Genomic DNA, 20,583 nt, shown 5'->3' on the forward strand with positions numbered 1-20,583 from the left:
CAATTAACACATTTCTTAGCTGTTAATCAGCATCAAAGGTCTTACTGGAAGTGCATTTTTTTTCCAGCTCGTATCCAAATCTTTCACCACGCTGCAAGAGGTGGAGGGTGTAGATGGGCTCTGGAGGGTTTGGGGGGGAAAGTCCCACCCCACTCCCCCCCACCGGTCTCTGCATTGGCTGGGTCAGCATCAGATTCGGTCGAGCCGAGGGGCCAATGAATGGAGGCGCAGATGCAAGCGGAGGAGACGGCTTTTTAGGAACAGACGCACACAGAGCGGAGTGCTCACAATCAGACCGCTGCTCTAATCTGCACCCGAAATGGAGAACAAAGTGACAGATTTCTCTGGAAAATGGAAAATGAAGTCATCGGAAAACTTCGAGGAGCTTTTGAAAGCTCTGGGTGAGTTACTAGTTATTACATTTTGTTATTGTGACGCATTGCTCTGTGATTTGGATACACTTTCAAAAACCTGCATGCTCACAACTACGGAACTATCAGGTTGCAAGCTTTGTTCACGGTTTTAATGCTGCTGATTGTTCATTAATTGTTTTCTAGTTCAACCCTGCATGTGCAAATTTTTAACCCGCTCTTATTTTCTCTATACTTTGTCTCTATCTTCCCAATTATATATATTAAAAAAAAGAAATAAAAAAAAACTATGAATCTGATCTTCAGTTCGCAGTTTTCAATGTTTTCTGAAGTTCTTTTAAAGTTTTTCCGTTTTCTTTCTTTTAATGAATAATGAGCCAAAGACCTCTAGAAAATCTGGAAAACTCAAGATTTTTTTTTTAAGGCATTGCTTTAAAATCTGCACAAGAAAATTGATGCCTCTCATTGCAAACAAAATTTTGCGAACCTTTCATGAATTTTAATTGCAGAAAATCCACACTGCTTTGAAGTAAACAAAAATCAACTGTTAAGCTTTGAATGCCTTGCCAGAATCCAGGTATATGTCCTCACTGCAGGGGACAAAGGTCAAACGAGGGCCACATCATGGCATCCGTTAAAAATCTGAGGTCTAATTTCCTGTGGACAAAAGTTAGATTAGACTCATCTAAAGCAGTGTCCTCCTCATGTGGTTGTAATTACAGCCAATGTAAACTGAACTAAGCCTTAACATGGGCCCCAGCAGCCAGCCAACGCTGAGCCTGACTTTCCTTCTCCGTCTCCCTAAGGCCCCGGGCAATCCTGAGCTTTTTGTGTGTGTGTGTGTGTGTGTGTGTGTGTGTGTGTGTGTGTGTGTGTGAGAGAGAGTAGGTTACCTCCTCTAAGTACCAAAGCATGAGCAAATATGGTCTAAACTGAATCAGATATCTGAGTTGTCTTGATCCCTCTGAAGTGAGGCCAACTGACATGAATGACGGCAGAAGATTAGGTGTATTCTTCATCATTAGACATCTATAAAACAAACTGAACAATTTGAGAATGTTCTGTTTTCATACTTTTTATTCAACATGAGTAAATACAAAAAGTATTTTTTATTTATTGGAGGGGGGAAAAACTATTCAGAATAGCCAGGTTCTAATTAAAAAGTGATTTCCCTCCACTTGCTAAATCTTGTATTAACTGCACTGCAAGAACATAAAATCTTACCAAGAATGTTGTCTAGTTTTTGGTGAAAATATCTTAGTACACCTGAAATAAGACAAAACCAATGTACAAAGAGCTTTTCAGCAAAACACAGCAGCTAATTCTTGAATATTGATATAAAAAAAAGTACTAGATCCACTGGTAAATAATTATACTCATAATATGTAAAAAATGTCTTGTTAAGTGAAATAGTTGAAATGACTTTATTCACCCCACAGGATTCCAACTTCCCTTCCTTTTTATTATCAGTATATGTAATGATAAACACGTGATCAATATCAACAGAAGATATGGCCTATAGAATGTTCAATACTTTCACTGACCCAGAACCGCACAGCATTCTGGGGGATGTAGGCAGAGGAAAGAGGAAAAACTTTAGCTGCTCAATCTCTCACAGCTAGTCAAGCAAGGATGGTGGAATCAACTAACTCACTCACTCTCTGGTTACCTAGCAACGAGTGGTTACCTAGCAACGACATGTTGAGTAACTTGCCCAGCAGCAGTTTAAGGTTTCACCACAGTGCCTCATAACTGCTTAAAAATAAAATAATCAATGGCATGGAGTGAAAACTTAGGAAAAAACAGAAAAGATCACATCACTAGTTTAGCAGTACTTTAGGTATTTAAAACAAAAATAAACTAATCAATAACTATTGGTATCAACTGATATGAAATGCTTATTGTGAAAAGTTCTTTTAGCCATATCGGCCCAGTCTTACTTTTTTTTTTATTTTTTATAATAGTCTCTTACTGTAAAATATCTTAAGGTCATATGAACTTTGAGACCTTTTTTCACATTTTTTGCCTCAGTGTTTCCTCATCGTGGTCAGCGTAGATGTTTCTACGTTGCTCCATTGGATTGACACTATATAGATTCCTGCTAGTAGTGCCCGCCAATTTAAAACAGGCTAGTAAAATCCAGGAAACATCCCTAACATTCTGACTAAAACAACGAGTCCAAACCCATCTGAGGCTTTAAAGGCTTGTATTAGTCATCCTTGGATGCTCTTACAACAGCTTTAGTTCGCCGATGCATATCTCACTCTGGTTTCTAGGCTTCCATCCGGGGTACAGTAGGTTGTGTATTTGCACAAGAATTAAACCAGAATGTTTGCAACCTTATGCCAAGGACGTGATTTTTCTACAGAGAACCGAACACAAACGCTTTCTGATGACAACATTTGGTAAACATCCTCACCGCAGCCTCATATTTTCAAGGATATGCAAAGTGTAACAGTGCTGTTCTTTTTTGTTTTTGCATCCACATTCCCAGGTTGTTCTAATTTTGCTTCATATGGGAAACAAAATTGTCGCACCTTTATGGTGCTGGAACATCTTGTTTGCATTAAACCGGGGAGGTTAACATCATTTTGTTTTTCATAGAAAGAACCTCTGTTAATTTCACCAAAGTGAAAAAGAAATTGGGAGAAATCAACCCTCTTTTATCTTTGCGCAGTATTGTTTTATTGCTGTTTCTGTAATTTGTGGCACATTGAAATATACCAGATGTTGTGCCTTGTTCCTATTTAGCGCAAATTATGGAGACTAAAAAGCCTTTTTGAGGCATGATGATTGATTTGAAGAGATTCATTCTTGGTTTTGGTTCATTCCGAGTAATAAATCACAAATGATTGTTTCCCTTTGCTGCTAGCACTTGCAAAAAAAAAAAAAAAACATTCAGAAATTATGCAAGATTACAAGTCGTTATGGAAACAACCAAACCCAAAACACTGAGGGGCAAACATTGTGAAATTTATTTTGTCGTTGCTTTATCAAAGCGTCTATTGACTCCCAAAATATCAGATAACATGGTTTCAATGAGCCCAGGGCAAGAAAGAAAATTCCATCCATTCTTTGCTCAGTGCCTTATTACCACAGGACGCTTTTATATGTGCTAAACTTTCATAAAACAGAACTGAAGGCAGATACTGATTCATCCTGATGGATTATTTACCACAATAACATTGAAAACCACTGGCATGCACAGCTGTGATTATACATTATGGACCACAGCTGCCAGCTTGACTTTAGCTCTATGTGTTACCCTCCTCTATGGTCGACTTCACAACAGAGACATTAAGGTTCAACGTATTTATTCCAAGAAAAGATCAAATCAAGTTGGTGGTTAACATCAGTCCAGCAGCTTCTGCCCCACAGTAACAAATGGCAACAGAAAAAAAAGGGGAGGAGCTGTCGGTTACTGGTTACTACGGTAACCACCAACTGTCAAGAGCACTTCAGTTCATTTTATTTTGGTAAATTATCAGCATTAAACACAAGAAATGAAAACAATAGCTATAAACAAACCCATAATTTACCCAAAAAAGGAATAGGCTGAAGCCAACGCTTATACTTGCCTACCCCGTTCATATACTTAGTAGCCTACGTCTGAAGAAGCAACTTCTTGACTAAACGAAATAAATTCAAAGAATAAATAAACACATTTTGACAAACTTCACATTAATAATATTTTGTATATTAAAATAAAACCCTGTTACATATGTGTGAATCCGTAGGTGTTAATGTGTTCCTGAGGAAGATTGCAGTGGCGGCGGCGTCCAGCCCGGCAGTGGAAATCACCCAGGAAGGAGAAACCTTCTCCATTAAAACATCCACCAGCGTCCGCACCACCAATGTGTCTTTCACCGTGGGCCAGTCCTTCAACGAGGCCACGGTGGATGGACGGCCATGCACGGTACGCATCTTTTTGCTTCTCACAAAGCATTCCTCTATAAAGCTGTTATTACGTGCATACCAGAATCCGCTCAAGGACAGAGCAACTGGCGGCAGCTCTGCCTAAAAGGTAACATGTGGAAATAATTTTGGGCGAAACTCAGTCAGTCTGTCAAAGTCAGTCTGAGGGATTTTAGGCAGAGATCTGTTCTTGATTTCTTTGAGCTGAATGAGTGATGATCATGGTTCCTGACTGCTTGTAAAGTTTTTCTCACAGAGAGCGACTAGCAGTCTCAACCATGCCTGATCAAAATTAAGTGTCAAAAGAGGCTTTGGGTCAGTTTGTCCCTCTGATAGCTCACATACAAACATGTTTTATTGTCCTGTTTTCTATTTAGTTCTGTCATGCAGACCATGTTGTACTAAAACTATTGCATTCTCTGCAAAAACACAAAATCTTACCAAGTATTTTCAGTCCAAAATTACTCATATGTCTGGCAGAATTAGATTTGAAATTATGTCCATTTAACCCAGAAGCTTATTTGTTCTATTATCATCCAAATGATCATCCAAATGATAATAGAACAATGTCACTTAGGGGAAAAAAATGTTTTCTATTTACATTTTATTAAATATCTGACATATTAGAAATGATTTATAAGTGAAAAATCTTTGTTGCTATTACAGCAATAAAATTCAGTTCAGTTCAAAAGTTCTTTATGAATCCCAGAGAGAAATGAAATGTCGTTATAACTGTAGTTTTATTCAAGGAGTTGTAGCAGTCTGTGTTCCAGTGGTTCAGAAAAAGCCTCAGACTTAAGACACTCTGTATTAAAACTACTTCATGAAGAGGATGTTCAGTGTTAGGATAATTATACAAACCCTGCCTATAATTATTATCCTTACTTTAAACCTTAGTCTACCAGAGGAATGACTAATTTTGCTTACATTATGTGAGCAGATTAAAGAAAATTGTAGGCTATGAAATTACACACGCTGCATTTCAAAGGTCTGGTTTAAGTTTTTCTTCTCTTTTGAATCCCTGTAGAGTTTTCCAAAGTGGGAGACAGACCGAAAGATTAGCTGTGAACAGACTTTACCAAAAGGTGATGGACTGAAGACCATGTGGACCAGAGAACTGACCAATGACGGAGAGCTCATACTGGTAATTATTTTGTCTACACTACAAATACTACACAACTTTGCAGAGGTAAATAGGAAAACTAGATGCCTGACTACACTTACAACTGTAAGGTAGTATAAATTATTCTGTGGTCAGTTATTCGAATGTTTTTAGAGAGCTAAGTTTCTAGTTTTCTACATTTATTTGTTCTGGAAGCATACATTTGAAACCAGATATTCTAGGCGCAGACTGGGATCTTTCTGCATGGAGTTTGTATAATCTCACAATGAATGCATGGGTTCTTTCCATATGCATGTACCTTAATTTTTGGAGACATGTCCTGTGGTCTCATTAAGATAAAATTTAAGTGTTTAGTGTGGCAGCATCATGTTGTGAGTCTGTTTTGCTGCAAGAGGAAGTGCTGCACTTCACAAAACAGATGGGTTAATTAAAAAAAAGAACATTATATGGAAATACTTAAGCAAAAAAAGGTCCTCTTAAAGTGGGCTGACAGCCAAAAAAGCCAATGTTTTGGAGTGTCACCACAACACCTTGACCTTTGTCCCCCTTTAGGGACTGAGAAGGTCCCTAAAGAGGCAAACAAGATGGCCGACAAACACAACTTTCTTAAAACAGTTTTATCAGGAGGAATGAGCCAAAACACCAGCAAACCACAGTGAGAAATTGTTGAAAGATTCCCCAAAATGTTTGATACAAGTCATTGAGGTTAAAAGAAAATTGTACTACAAAGAATTTTGAAAAAATATGTAATAATTTAGGCATTTAGCAAATAGAAATAGTTGTAACAATCATAACTGACCTAAAACAGAAAGGTTTTGCCTGATTTAATTCCAGACAAAAAGAAAGAAATGTTACATATCTTTTTGTAAACAATGCACATCTGATTTCAACTATATGTTTCTAATATTACCAAGTTCCTAGTTTGGGGTGTTTTAAGGATCCTGGACATATTTCCTAACTATTTTTCTAGTGCTCTAGTTTTCTAAGACTGTAATGCCCAGCTCAAATGAAACACCTGTGCCACAATCTTTTAACAATTTAATTTAAAATGGAAATCTCTAAAGCACAGAGTTATTTGAACTCAGTCGATTAGGACTTTCAGACATTCCGGTTTGAGCTGGACTCACAACACAAGGTGTAAAAACTTCCTTCAAACATCTGTCCAGTAATAATAAGATGCTATATTATTACTGATTATCCTTATTCTGCAAACTAAAAGTAGATTTGACATTAACTTGTGAAATTTTCTCATTTATTTAACCAATGTTAACTGGATCAAATGTACAATATGTCAAAAGAAAAACATCAAACAGTTACTGCTAGGGTGTGGTGTTAAAGAAAACTCCATATGAAATTATATAGTTCCTACTACAACGCAGGCCATACACTCAGATTTTCTTTGTATTTTAAACAATAAATTAAACAACTACACAAAGAAAGTCTCAGAAGTGAAACCCTTTGCTCTTTCTGTCTGTTTTCTTTCAGACGATGACTGCCGGGGACGTTGTCTGCACCAGAGTTTATGAAAGGGAATGAGGACATTTTTACTGAGTACTGTCATATAATACTTCTGTTTGCCTTTTCATGCATGGTTTTCATTTACTCGGCTTGGTTTCTTCATCCTCATCCTCCTCCCAGCCACTCAGTCGTGGTCAAGTCTTTCCCCAACCAATGAACTGGACAGAAAGGCAAGAAACTACCTTTAGCATGAACATTTTCTCTTATGGTATGATTTAATCAAGATATACATTCCATTTTATTCCTTTATCCCTGTGCCTTTATTAGTTTGAATTTTAATAAACTATTTTATATGATTTTTAATGTTTACTGATTATTTTTTGAGCTTTTGCTGCTGCCGTTGCACCTTCGTCACTTGTTTCCTTATAACTTGTCATTGCTACCCTTTCTTTTTTTTTCTTTTTTAATCTCCAGAGGCGTTTTTCTTCTCATTTCCATACCGTGTCCTCTGTGCGCCCTCTGTCATCAAAGCTGACTACAATATGCACTTGATTAGTACCAAAAAACTCCCGAGGATGGTTCATATTTTCTAAACTTTGCAACAAGACACTTGGCACAGGCAAGGGGGAAACAGGGAGTGGAGAGGAAAATGAGTAAGAGAAGGAGAGAGGGTGGCCATGAGAAAATGAAATCATTGCATCTGGAGTGGTTATGCTTGCTCTGTAACAAGAAAGTGTTCAGTTTTTCGCTCTTCTCTCTGATTTTTCACACAGGTATGAGGAGTTATTAGGCCTCCTCATGAGCATACCTCAGACTTAGACTCGTTTTGGACAACATAGACGCAAATATTTGCATACTTAGAGTTTAAATTTGAGATCTAACAACTTTAACAGTCCTGCATTTTCAGACAAACTCTTCGCCTTTTATGGAAAATGAGCCTCGGGGGGGTCTACCCGGCACTTCCTGATTGGAGGACGGCGACGGTTCACAGGCAGCGATGGTTTTTCCAGGTTTTTAAACAGCATGTAGACCAACTCCCCTGTGATCTGTTTCCCCGAGTACATACACACACAAAGTGCTGAGAAAGCAGCCAGAGCTCACGGTCTCCTTTAAGCTGAATATTCTCAGACACATCAGTGGTCAGATGTGTTTGTTTGACTGTCTCCGACGCCGCTCTGACTGAACATTCGATCCAGGTAAAATACATCTGTGTTATTGTGTGATCTCTTCCAAGAGTCTGAGATTATTAATGAGGCGGAAAGGGAGAAAAAACTCTGCATGTGCTGGACTTTGTTTGCAATCGCTGCAATGCGTGAGCTCCTTTGGTTTGATACAATAAAATCCAAGATGATGTGACCTGCAGCTAAGGAAATACAAGTGGCTCTTTGGTCCTTCCATAATGATTCTTAATAACTTTGGCAGAAAATTAAAAGATACTAATTAATGTTTTTAAGTGCGGATATAATAAACTTTTTAAACAACTTTTCAAACTTTTTTGCCCTGAAATTCCACAAAGACGGACACTAAAAATACCAGTGATATTTTTTTAGGTTTTCAGTGTCATTAGTGTCATTTAATGAATTTTGGATAAACCAAAATTCATTAAATAGATGGCATATTGTTATTTTGCAGTGTCAGCTTTCTTTTCAAATATCCTGCTGCTCCAGAAGGAAAACTCTTCTGCCAACTCCAACTCTGTTGCTGCTGACGTACATAGAAAACCTTTTGTGAAAGTTGCAGTGTTTTAGTCTTGAAACTGAATAAAACACCTAACCCAGCAGTTTTCTTTCAACTAGAACTCTCTTAGATCGTCATTTCGAGATTTAAGCTCTTAGGTCTGACACAAAAACCGTCATCATTCTCTTCTTTGGTGAGATAACGTTTGTTTATTAATGCATGTTAACCTAAATGTTTGTAGACAGTTGTAGGAAATCAGAGCACTCAGAGAAAATCAAGAGGTGCATGGGAAAATCATAAAAACTCCATAAACTCTGAACCTTTTTTTTGTACAGAGTAAAAGGGGTAACAGCCACACTGAGAAAGAATGAAATTGCTGTAATTTTCATAAATAACTTGTATGTTTCTAGCTCAACTTTGTTTTCTTTTTTAAAGTAACAACTATTATGAAGTCAAAAATGTCTCAGAGGTTGTAGATCAAAAGTACACTAATAAGTTAAGAGTTATTAGAAACAACATAATCGTGCAATGCTTTCACAAAGCTTCACCATCTTCAACATGTGTCACAGCCAGAAGCTTTGTTTGCAGTGGCGTCACTGAACCCCATATTATTGTGTAAGTGCTCATCAAAACCACAGTACTTGGTGTACAGTGCTGCACTCTGATGTTGGTTTCCTGGTGTTTGCTCAAGAACTGAACCAGCCACATGTGTTCACCTCCCAACCCCCCCCAAAAAAGTCCAAACACAAAATTCTACTGAAATGACCTCTTTGACAAACGATTGTGTGCCTCAGTGGAGCAGTTTGGAGCTGTTCCTCCTTAGGCGGGTCATTTTCCACACACAACTGTTATGCCAGTTCATTCCTCAGGCAGTGATGTCATGGAGAACTGCTTTGCTCAGTTGGATGAGGTGGAATGCTGCGGTTTCAGGACAACGGGTCCGCTCCGATTCAACGATTGATTGAGAACCAGATGAACGGATCGGGAGATCTTTAGTGACAAGAGCCTGGCAACCGAGAAACAGGAAGTCAAACAAAACTTTGACTTCTAATTGATCATCGGAACAATTGTGATCAAGCTGTGGGATGAAATGTGAAAAGTGCGGGGTGTATTTGTATATATTTTTTTTTTTATAACTGCGATTCTTATCAGTTTGGATCATCCATAGACTGAAATATCTCATATTAAGTCAGATTGGATGTAGTACATGTAGAAACATTTGTTTTTAAGTTCTGGTCTCAGATTTGGGCCATTCTAAAACATAAAAACTCTCCATTCTCAATCATTTCATTGTAGTTCTGGTTATATGTTGAGTGAGATTGGGTAGGGGTGAGTTGAGTACTCAAGTTAGAGTAGCACTACTTTAATATATTTTTACACAAGTAAAATTAAGAGTCAAGGAAGTTACTCAAGTAAGAGTGAAAAAAAGTATTTGGTGAAAAAGCTACTCAGATACTGAGTAACTGATTGAAACATCAATCATTTAATATATAAAAACGACATCATCCGACAGACAAAAAACATAAAGTTATGAGGAAATGTTGGTATTTTAAAGCCCAAAGTGAAAATAAGTTATAACATAATTACAAATTAATAAAATCAGGCAAGTGAAACATTAAATTGTTTTTCAATGTAAAACTTATTAAAATTGAACATAAATTGCAGGTGTGTGTCTGTGTCTGGTGAATCTTTGGTTAAAACAAGTTTCTTCTTTATTCAGTGAAGTTACTCACTGTGCATTTATATAGTATCTATAAATTTCATTCAAGTAAGATACTTCATAATAAAATTACCTAAGTACAGTGTAGTAAAAATACTCAATCACCCCCACCCCCCAAAAAAAGTTACAAAGTAACTTGTAAATGTAAATTACACTCTTTTGGACTCCATTTTCTAAGTAGAAGACTATAAATTATGCAATGGATTCTGGGAATAAAGGTAAAAGAGACTCATGCTATCCACACTTATCAGATCTTAATAAAAATAAAATAAAATAAAATAATATTAAATTGATTGATGCATGTGAAGAGATGTCCCATAAGAGGAGAGATAAATCATACAAGCAGGTTTGGGGATTTGGAGTTTGAACATTTGTAACAAAATCTCATGACCGTCCTCATCCATATGACCCCATGAGGAGAAGATTAAAAGAGAGTAGGGCTGATTGTCCGAGGGCAGCAGGGCATGAAATGTGGATAAATGTGCATAAACCGGTGAACATGTAAAAAAAAAATCTTGTCTACTGCTGTTCAATCTGAGATTACGGAGATAATGGATGAGGAGCTATACTGCCTTTCAAAGTTGGTGTCCCCCCTCCCCCACAATAATATTTATTCATAAACTGTAAGAAGTTATAAAAAGTGCTTAACAGTTTTAAATTAAGAGGCAGAGTTCAATTAAACTGGGTATTTAAATCTCACTTGTGTCATCTGCAATAAGCAATGAACAAGAGGGACATCTACTGGTAAAAGTGATAATTACCTTTTTTGATCTAGTTTGACATTTAGGCGTCCTTTTCCTCCTCCTCTGGTAATTAGGGATAGAGTTATGAGGTATTTATAATCATAAATTTCAGATAACATTATATGACCATTAATTTTAGAAAAATGAAATAGCTGAGCCGTTCTTTGGATATGGTGATATGTAATTTTAATTACAGTGGCTGAAATGGGTCTCCAGCATGGGTGGTCCTAGACAGGGGCCAACGGGGACTGGTGTCCCTGTAGTAGAGCTGTTCGTGGCTGCTGCCTTTGCTCTTGTACTGAGGAGATAATATGAAATCAGTTTCTTATGGTGATATGTGCTAGCAGAGAAACTGCAAATAATTGGTCCCTTAGATTGCTTTCATCTTTTACCTTCACAATTTTACTTTAATAAAGCATTAAAAATTAAAGGATGGCACTTTTAGCTTTAGCAGCTAAGCTGCTATAGCTCAGTTAGGGGTCTGCATCCTGCAGCTAAGGAGCAACAAGTGACTCTTCGACACAATTAATTAATTAATATTAACTTCATATATTAATTGATGAAATATTGCACTACTTTTTTGTTTCATTTTATGGCCCCATGAAAAAAAAAAACATTGGCTTCTCAAATAAATTTGGTTTAGAACAACCAAAAATATTAACTAATATTTACTATAAATAACTACAACATATTTCCCTTTAAAATAAAATGCGAACTTTATTTTTATTATTATTATTATTATTATTATTATTATTATTATTAAGAACTGTTTTCTCGCACCCCACCTTTCCCACGTGACTCCATGCCGCAGCCGAAGTCACGTGACCACTTCTTCTTGTTTTCCTGTAGCAGAAAATATCTGATTTCCTCCGCTCTTCCTTGACTTCACAAGACTATTATCGAGACGTTAGCGGCTAATGCAGACACAGAAACGCCTTTCCAGCCACTAGTCATTAGTCTAAATACAAAAGATGAGCAACGAGCCACCAATGTAGTTATCTATAGCTGACCGGATAACCCGACAGCAGCAAGCAACATCTGCCTTGGTTTTTGTTTTTTTTGACAAGAAACTGAAACTAAATCCTCGATAAATCTGCTTGGCTTGTTAGCATTAGCTTAGCTTCTTTTTCCCCTAACGTTTACATCAGCTGTAGGAGGCAGTGGACGCTGTCATGTCGAAATATACCAGCTTCCCCGAACCGACGGAGGACCAGAACCCTTTCCAGGTGGGTGACAGGAAGCTTGTGGGGGTCCTGACGGATGACAGATCTCTGTTCCTGCTCATGTGACCTGCTGGGCCCATCTGTCCTCCTTAGTGACTTGCCTATTCGTATTGTAGCTTTTGTAAATCGATGTGGCAGAGGGAATTCAACCAGTGTTATAGCTGTTATAATGTAGTTTGTTTTTGTCTGCTAGGACCCTGCTGTGACTCAGCATAGCAGCAACACCGAGTATGCAACACTGGACCTTTACAACCCGTTTGATAAACCAGCTGGGGTGAGTGTATTACATGGATTGTGTGAAAAAAATATTGCATTTTTAGATTTTTTTCCCCCCCGCCTTTTGTCATTGAAGTTAAGGGTTAGCATCATCCGTCTGTTCCTCTATCCATCTGTCACGCAATTAATCTGTCGAGTATTCCTTATTTCTTTAGTTTTTGCTTTTCTCTGGTTCCATTTCCTTTAATCCAGACCAGAGTAGAAATATTTTATAGTGAACTTTTATGTCTAAATGTACTTAAAAATGTATACAAACTATGTATAGGATGCTAATCAACTTGCACAGTTCTGTACAAGAGCTAATGCTAATGCTGCGAGAGCATTTGAAGTTTTACTACTACAATTGCATGTCAATAAATTTGAATATTACTGAAAAGTTTATTTATTGAGTAACTCATTAAGTGAAACGCTTTATATATGTGTTAGTTTATCAGAATGGTTTATTTATTTGAGTTTAATATGATGAGTTTCAGCTTAATTAGAAGATTAGAATATTGCACCAGAACAATTAAAGCCTCATCGGAATATATTTTCAAAGTTATTGAAATGTACCTGTATATTTTACATTACAGCTTGTGATTTATAGATACAAAGTTGGTCAGTATCCATTCTTTAGACAAAAGTTAACAGATTGTAATTAAAATGTTCTTTGTAACATCTGAGCTGAGCAAGTCCTGTTTAAAACTTTTCACAGAACTCCACTATTGATTTTACAAAAAGGTTAGACCATTTTCATCATTTTAAAATTTAATTTTTCAGGTAAACCTTGCTCCTTTTAAGCACACCATAATGAAAAAGCAGCTGAGTCAGGAATTTTGCACAGAAATGTGCTTATAAATATGATTATATAGATCTGTAAAACTCAGACGTCTAACCATTGATTGTTTTAGTGCTGACAAGCATCAAAGTGAAACACTGTTCAAATTAAATATCTGTAACATCATTTAGCTGTGTTCAAAAAGTCTAATTGGTTTTCTTAACATTACTGTATTCTGCTGCTATGAAGAATTTCCAAATGAGTAGTTTAAAGTAACTTAAATGTCTTTTTTATTGACATTTATGGACGTGTGTTGCTTCTTTCTTTCTAAACAAATGCGTTGCAGCCTCCACCGCCATATGAAGCCTCGTCTCCGTCTTCACCTCCGCCTGCGCAGACGCCGCCCAGCAGAACGACACCCACTGAGCCTCGCAACTATGGCTCTTATAACGCACAGGTACTCATGTTGTGAGGTCAATACTATGTTTTTATTTCAGTGGGAGCTAGGTGCCCATATAGATGTGACATACTTACAGTGACTTGCAAGAATATTTACATCCATTGAACTGTTTCAACATATTTTAATTTTAATTTTGTTTGACAGACCAACAGAAAGTAGTTATTAATTGTTAAATAGATTGTGGAAACAATGTGCAATGGCCCCTGAAAAAGACAAGTGTTTTGTTGTTGCAAGAAATCACTTGCTGCATTCTTGTTGGTTGTGCAGGAGGCTCTACTGCTGCTTTTCAAAGATGTACGGTTTTATAATTGTGCATCTGTTTGCAGTAGCTGCTGGAGAAGACAAGTGTTTTGCTGTTTCCTCACCATCCAGAAATCACTTGCTGCATTCTTGTTGGTTGTGCAGGAGGCTCCACTTTTACTTTTCAGAGATGCACATTTGTATAATCGTGCGCCTCTTTGCAGCCGTTCTCACCTGTGAATGTAGATGTTGATTTGGGGGCGTGGCCAGTAGCACATTATTTGGATTTAAAGTGACAGGAGGCCCTTCTTTTGAAAAGAACTCAAAATAGGCAAAACTGAGCAGACTAAAATCTCATTATCTAAGAATGATTTTCTGCAAAAAAAAAAAATGTTACACACATGTTTTGTATATCCCATAGACCTATCCTAACCTGTTCAGCATTTGGATCTGCAGCTAACACATTTACATGTCCACTATCATTATTTAAGTAGTAAAAGCAGACTTTTAATGTGGAAATTGACTTTCCGTTTGCCTGCTGTCTCTGTGTGTAAGCCTGCAGTGAATGCCACCACAGCGGAGCTCCTGAAGAAGCAGGAGGAGCTCGAGAGGAAAGCCCAGGAGCTGGAGAGACGGGAACGGGAGCTGCAGTCACACAGCCTCGGCCCTGGAGCCTGTAAGACGCAACCAATTTTTTATGATTTTGTTTGTAAGGTGGAATGTCTCCTAATGGTTCTCTCTGAGAGATTTCTACTACGCTGGGTTTATCAGATAAATATATAAAAGGCTTTGCACTTTCTTTGGGTTTACCTGTTTCTGTTTTCTTCTGCAGCTCGTCAGAATAATTGGCCCCCTCTGCCTTCGTTCTGTCCTGTGGGGCCCTGCTTCTACCAAGACATTAACGTGGAGATCAGCCAGCGCTTCCAGCGAACTGTCACCATCATGTACTACTTCTGGATGTGTGAGTTTATCTCTGAAATATATACTCTTGAAATGTAATAAACTTTGGTTTTCTTGTGGGTTTAACTTCACGATCTGGGCCTGATAAAAAGTATGACTCAAAAAGTTGAGAACAAACCCGTGAGAAGAAGTTCATATCGCATGCGGTTCTGCTCGGATGTTTATATAAACTCACAATAGACACAAGTCCTATAATGTTTATTTTCTCTAATTCTCCAGTTTTCTATGATTTAACTTATAGACTCAAATACATATGTACAACTAGAGCTTAAACTAACAATTATTTTAGTAATTTATTATTTTGTCAACTATTCTGGCAATTAATCAAACAAAAAGTGGACACATTCTGCAGATTTTTTTATTTAACCATTTAAACTGTTTTTTTTTTTTTTTTAAAAAACAGTTTTGTTTGCACTGTTTTTTTTTTTAAAAAAACAGTGCAAATAAATAATTCAATTCATCTTCAAATAAGAAAATCAACATTTTATTCCCTGAAGTGCAACAACATTCCTTTAGTGTACGCTTGATCATTTGCATCTATACTTAATTTTATTTAATTGCGCTTTGGGGTCAATAAGGTTCTTTTGAATTTGAATTAAATTCAAACTGCAGCTAAGAATATATCAATACCATCTAGTGCTAATCTGTTGATTATTTTTTGGATTAATACATTAATAATTTGATAACAAAAGGTACTTAGTAGATTTTTTTTTCCAATGCCCAGAAATCACATCACTATTCAAAAACTAAATTTTGAATGCAAGTAAATTACACACAAAAATGCTGCTTTGACACAAATTTTGTTGAAAGGTTGTTGAAAGGTAATTTGAGAAAAAAAAATCTTTAGAAAAATTTAAATTCACCCCAAAAATACAAGATCTCACTATAATATTTGTTGCTATTTACAGACGAAGGACTCAGAAGAGATTAAATCTAATTTGAAATGATGTTGTTTGTTCTTCTTAAACCAAATCCTGACACGCTGGTTTGTTTCTGTGTGCAAACGGGATGGGTTTAGAGTCTTTGTTAATATTTTTTCTGTCTTTTCCAACATGCAGTCTCCGCGTTCAGCCTCGTCTTCAACCTGATCTCGTCCCTGGCCATGTTCTGTGCCGACACGACCAACGGTTCCGGCTTCGGCCTTTCCATTCTCTGGGCCCTCCTCTTCACGCCCTGCTCCTTTGTCTGCTGGTACCGACCCGTGTATAAAGCCTTCAGGTGAATCGCAGCTGCTCATCAGCTCTCGTGTTCAGATGAAAATATTGTTTTGACTGTTGTTAATTGCTGTGTGTTTTTATTTATTTCTTCTCTTGCAGGAGTGACAGCTCCTTCAACTTCTTTATCTTTTTCTTCATCTTCTTTGCCCAAGTCTGCGTCTTTGTCATCATGACTATTGGGATTCCCGGATCAGGATTCAGGTATAAATGCATTTTTCTCCTTAATTAGAGAAATATATCTCCAGGAAGGGGAACGATGCTGTAGTTGTATTTTAGATCCCAATAATTTAATCTCTCCTCACAATAACAACATTTTCTTTTCTTGTCATGAAATGATGATTTCTAAATGGGAAAAGGTCGGTTTCTTAGTTTGAATTTTAAAAAAAAATCAAGTATATAGTTACAGAGCAAAACACAAGTAAGGTCACATAAAATCAAGCATGGAAAATAAGAAAGAACTGAAAGTTTTTAAATAAAATGCTGCAAGGTTGGTAGAACAGGAATGCTTTGAGTTTGCTTTTAAAGTGAGACGCTGTAGTTACTGATCAGAGGCATCCAGAGAGCAGAACCATAATGACTTAAAGAACCGAGAGCCGATCTGGAGTTGATTTTGTGTGTAACAGGACCTTTACTTGAAGACCAGAAGGGCCTGTCTGGGATACATTTAGGAAGGGGTCGGGTCACTGAAAGCTTTAAAAACGATACAAAGCTTATTAAATCTCTTCACTGTAAGTCGGTGGAGAGACTTTTAGATTGTTCTCAAACTTTTAGGTTCCAGTCAAAAGCCTAGCTGCATCCATTTAAATGTATTAAATGGATGTTTTAAGTTTTCAGAAAAGAGTGCAACACAGGAATTATAATTTAGTGGAAATAAAGGCGTAAATATGTACATATTTTTTAATCAGGATGTGTCAGGAATGATGCGACTTTTCTTATGATATTTTTCTAAGATAATGAAATTTGGTCTGTTTGAAAATGAAGATCATAATTCATATTCAGTTTATGTGAAGTTTATGGGAAGCTCGCAGGGTATAACCATAGCCAACAGCAGATTCAACAAAAAATACTGGCACATTCTGCAGATTTCCCACTTAAACATTTTAAACAATATTAGAAATGCACTAAATGATGCAAATAATGACATTACTTTTTTGAATAACAAAAAAAAGCAGCCTAAAATGCAGTAACATAGCATGCTTTAGTGCACAAATGATCATTTGTAGCAAAGGATGCATCTGCAGCTAAAAAATACTGTCTACTAATCCGTTTATATATTTTTTTATTAACAATTGGACAGCAAAATATGCTTAAATGGAAATTTCTTGTTACATAATTTGAACCAGGTGAAGCTAAAATGCCATTTTAGGAGTTCTGGGTAGAACAGACGTTTACACATTTTGTATATGTTTGGCTTAATTACCACTCTGCCTGTGTTGTTATTTCATTAAATTGCCTTATTTTGCGTCTGTATACTCCAGTTAACGATTAATCAATTACTAAATTCGTTGACAATTACTTCAATAATTGATTAATTCCATTAATCGTTTCAGCCCTAGTTCAATTGCAGTTTTGTGCTCATTTAACTGTAGAAAACTCCTTGGATGGACCACTCATAAACTACATGTTTCGTGCTAAATTGGTTATAACAGATCAATCTCTTTCTTGGATTTAATTTAATTCACTGCATTTGTATCCTAAGAGAGACAAGCACATCAAAACGTCTTGGTATCGTCATGATTTTCTCGTTCTTATCGTCACTCTTAGTTTCTCTCACTATTTTTCTACCCAGCGGCTGGATTGTGAGCCTGGCTCTTCTGAATAAAAGCACTGGCGTTGGCGTGCTCATGATTTTGAATGCCACCCTCTTCACTGCCCAGACCGCCATGGGGGTTTTCCTGCTGAAGAAGGTCAGTAGCTTTCTATTTGTAGGGTGAATCCAAAGTTGGACGCACACATTAAGGCTGCATTTTGACAGAATGCTCTTCAGGTTGTGTGTGTGTGTGTGTTTTTTTTTAATAGATCCATTAGCTCTATTTCCACAGAGATTTGATCTAATTTATTGCTGTAAGCTTAAACCTGGCTACTTGGCAATCTTTTACTGCCAACCCACAGATAGTGTTTATGGCTTACTTTGACTAGGATTACGTTGTAACTTTTTCTTTGTGTTTCTGTTCCTGAATTTTGAATAAGGGGATTTTTGATTCTGTTATTAAAAGTTGCAGTTAATAATGAAAAGCTTTGATTGGCCATTTTTCATCACTCTAAACTTAAAGTATGAATTTTAAAGCAGATGTTTAACAGCCTTGCTCTTGAAAAACATAAAAAACTACTTCCTATTCGTTTTCACTATTTGGTTTTAAGGTGTGGTGTGCTTGTTGCAAAAAAACTTTTGTGATAATCGGAAATAAAGCCAGGAAGAAAATCCACAAATCTTGGCTAAAAAATTATACCTTAAGTAAATTTGAGCCTTAATGTTGTCTTGGATTGATGTTTTGAGTATTTTTCCACAAGTGCTGCAGTTTTGGTCGATTCCTCCAGACATAACTGCTGTAACTGAGTCAGGTTTGTAAGCCAACATCATTGTTTTGTGTCCAAAGTGTGGCCCGTGGGCTCATACATCCAGCCGATAGCAAGCTGCCTCTTAGAAAAGCCACATATCAGGTTCAGGGTGTCGTTTTCACTCTCATTGTTCCGATAATATGACAATGAATTGCTGCACATATCAGGTGTCAGTGTACTCTTCTTCTTCTCCGCCTCAGATCCACAGCATGTACCGGCAAACCGATGCCAGCTTCCAGAAGGCTCAGGCTGAGTTCGCCACCGGAGTCATGTCCAATCAGGCCGTACGCCAAGCAGCTGCCTCTGCTGCCCAGGGGGCCTTCACCGCACCTCGATAGGAGAACGGGATGAGGCGCCACTTCTGGATCGGTGGAGAGTCGCTTCTGCGAAAGCGGGGGTCTGCTGAAATACCTCTGAGAAAGTTCAAATTTGAGTAGTCGTGCATGAGTTTTCGGGTTTTGAGAGTGTACAGGATGAGCTGCGCACATTGCCAAAATGAGTTAACCAAAAACGCAAAGGTTGAAATTGTGTAAAATATAAAAACAGTGCTGTCAAATTGTCGTCGGAGGAAGGAAACAATGCTGCCTGTGTACCCAGCTTGTTGAAATACCTACATTTATGTTGAAATGTTGCCACTTTTCCCTTCATATCTTCATATCTACAACTCATCCACGCATCCTAAAATAGTGTTTTTGTTTTGCTTAAGTGTTAAATAACAAAATATTTAGTTGTTGTTACAGATATGAATACTACTTAGCTCTGCTGCCAAATCTTCTCACACTGTAAAGAGGAAATGTTTTGTTTCTGATATATGTGATTGTTTTGTTGAAGCCTAATGTGATTAAGATTATAACTGTTTTGGTTTTAATTAAAAAAGAAATATTGCCATGCTTTCACAGTCTACAGCTGCTTTCACTTCTTTAGTTGAATTGCAAAAATAATTACTTTTAAATAAAAACAATGATTTGATCAGAATGGCTCTTTGCCCAGGGTGCCTCTGTGTTAGGGGATAGCATTGAGTTGGCCAGTATTCAGTGGTTTATTTGCATTTCTTATATTTGGATTCGTAGTCATTTATATCTTCTTCTGTAGATGTTTTAAAATTATTTCCTTTGAACTTCCCTTTACTGAGAAATTCACAGACGGCAGCCATTTGTCATGTATGTTGTAGGTCAGGCTGAGGGTATTTTAAGATGTGATAAAACGTCAAAGCCTTATCGCTCTTCTCTGAAGTTGTGTAAAAATGTTGCCCATTTTATTCTTTTTGTAGTTTAGGCAATTAAAAATAAAATTGTTTTGAAGACCACTATTGCATATTCTCTGTTAAGGAAGTTAAGTACCTATGTTGTTATGTTTCTGTTTTTGGCATCAAGAGGATGTAGTGTAGAAAACAGAATATTTAGACAATTTTAACATGAATTGAATTATTTAAATCTGATTACAGCGTCTTCAGCAGTTTATATTTGTGTGAGGAACATGTAAAAAAAAAAAGATTCTTACTTTCAAAGGCAAGTTTACAGATTTTGTCACATTAAATGTTTCAGATCAAATTCACACTACAGCCTGAAGTGACCCAATTCTGATTTTTTTTTTTTACATAATGCGACCTGTATCCGATCTTTTCATGGCAGTGTGAACAGCACAGGTCAAATTCTTTTTCGAATGTGACCCATATGCGATACGTATCCGATTCAAATGCGACCTAACGTCCAGGTCACATTCATCCGAACTGAACGTCACTGATTCTCAACAAATCTCACTGCGTCCTGATATGTGCAAAAAAAGAAAAACAACAATCTTGACGGACTATATGGGGATTTAAGTTGTTAATATGCTGCTCCGGCCGGGCAACAACTTCAAATATGTAAGCTAAGCTCCACCGTT

General features: G+C 37.1%; 2 protein-coding genes across 2 annotated transcripts; both read left to right on the forward strand.

The window, feature by feature from the left end:
- The first annotated feature begins 128 nt into the window (after positions 1-128).
- crabp2b (cellular retinoic acid binding protein 2, b) lies at positions 129-7,230 on the forward strand. The gene is made up of 4 exons (XM_007561477.2): positions 129-401; positions 4,109-4,287; positions 5,314-5,430; positions 6,895-7,230. The coding sequence occupies exons 1-4, from the start codon at positions 320-322 to the stop codon at positions 6,943-6,945; spliced, it is 429 nt and encodes a 142-aa protein (XP_007561539.1). The 5' UTR covers positions 129-319; the 3' UTR covers positions 6,946-7,230.
- A 4,949-nt stretch (positions 7,231-12,179) lies between these two features.
- scamp3 (secretory carrier membrane protein 3) lies at positions 12,180-19,602 on the forward strand. Its single transcript, XM_007561478.2, has 9 exons — positions 12,180-12,233; positions 12,424-12,504; positions 13,610-13,720; positions 14,519-14,639; positions 14,796-14,924; positions 15,982-16,141; positions 16,240-16,341; positions 17,930-18,047; positions 18,900-19,602. The coding sequence occupies exons 1-9, from the start codon at positions 12,180-12,182 to the stop codon at positions 19,035-19,037; spliced, it is 1,014 nt and encodes a 337-aa protein (XP_007561540.1). The 3' UTR covers positions 19,038-19,602.
- Positions 19,603-20,583: the final 981 nt, after the last annotated feature.

This window comes from Poecilia formosa, unplaced genomic scaffold, assembly GCF_000485575.1.
Source record: "Poecilia formosa unplaced genomic scaffold, Poecilia_formosa-5.1.2 Scaffold127, whole genome shotgun sequence".
In the NCBI taxonomy this organism is placed as follows: Eukaryota; Metazoa; Chordata; class Actinopteri; order Cyprinodontiformes; family Poeciliidae; genus Poecilia; species Poecilia formosa.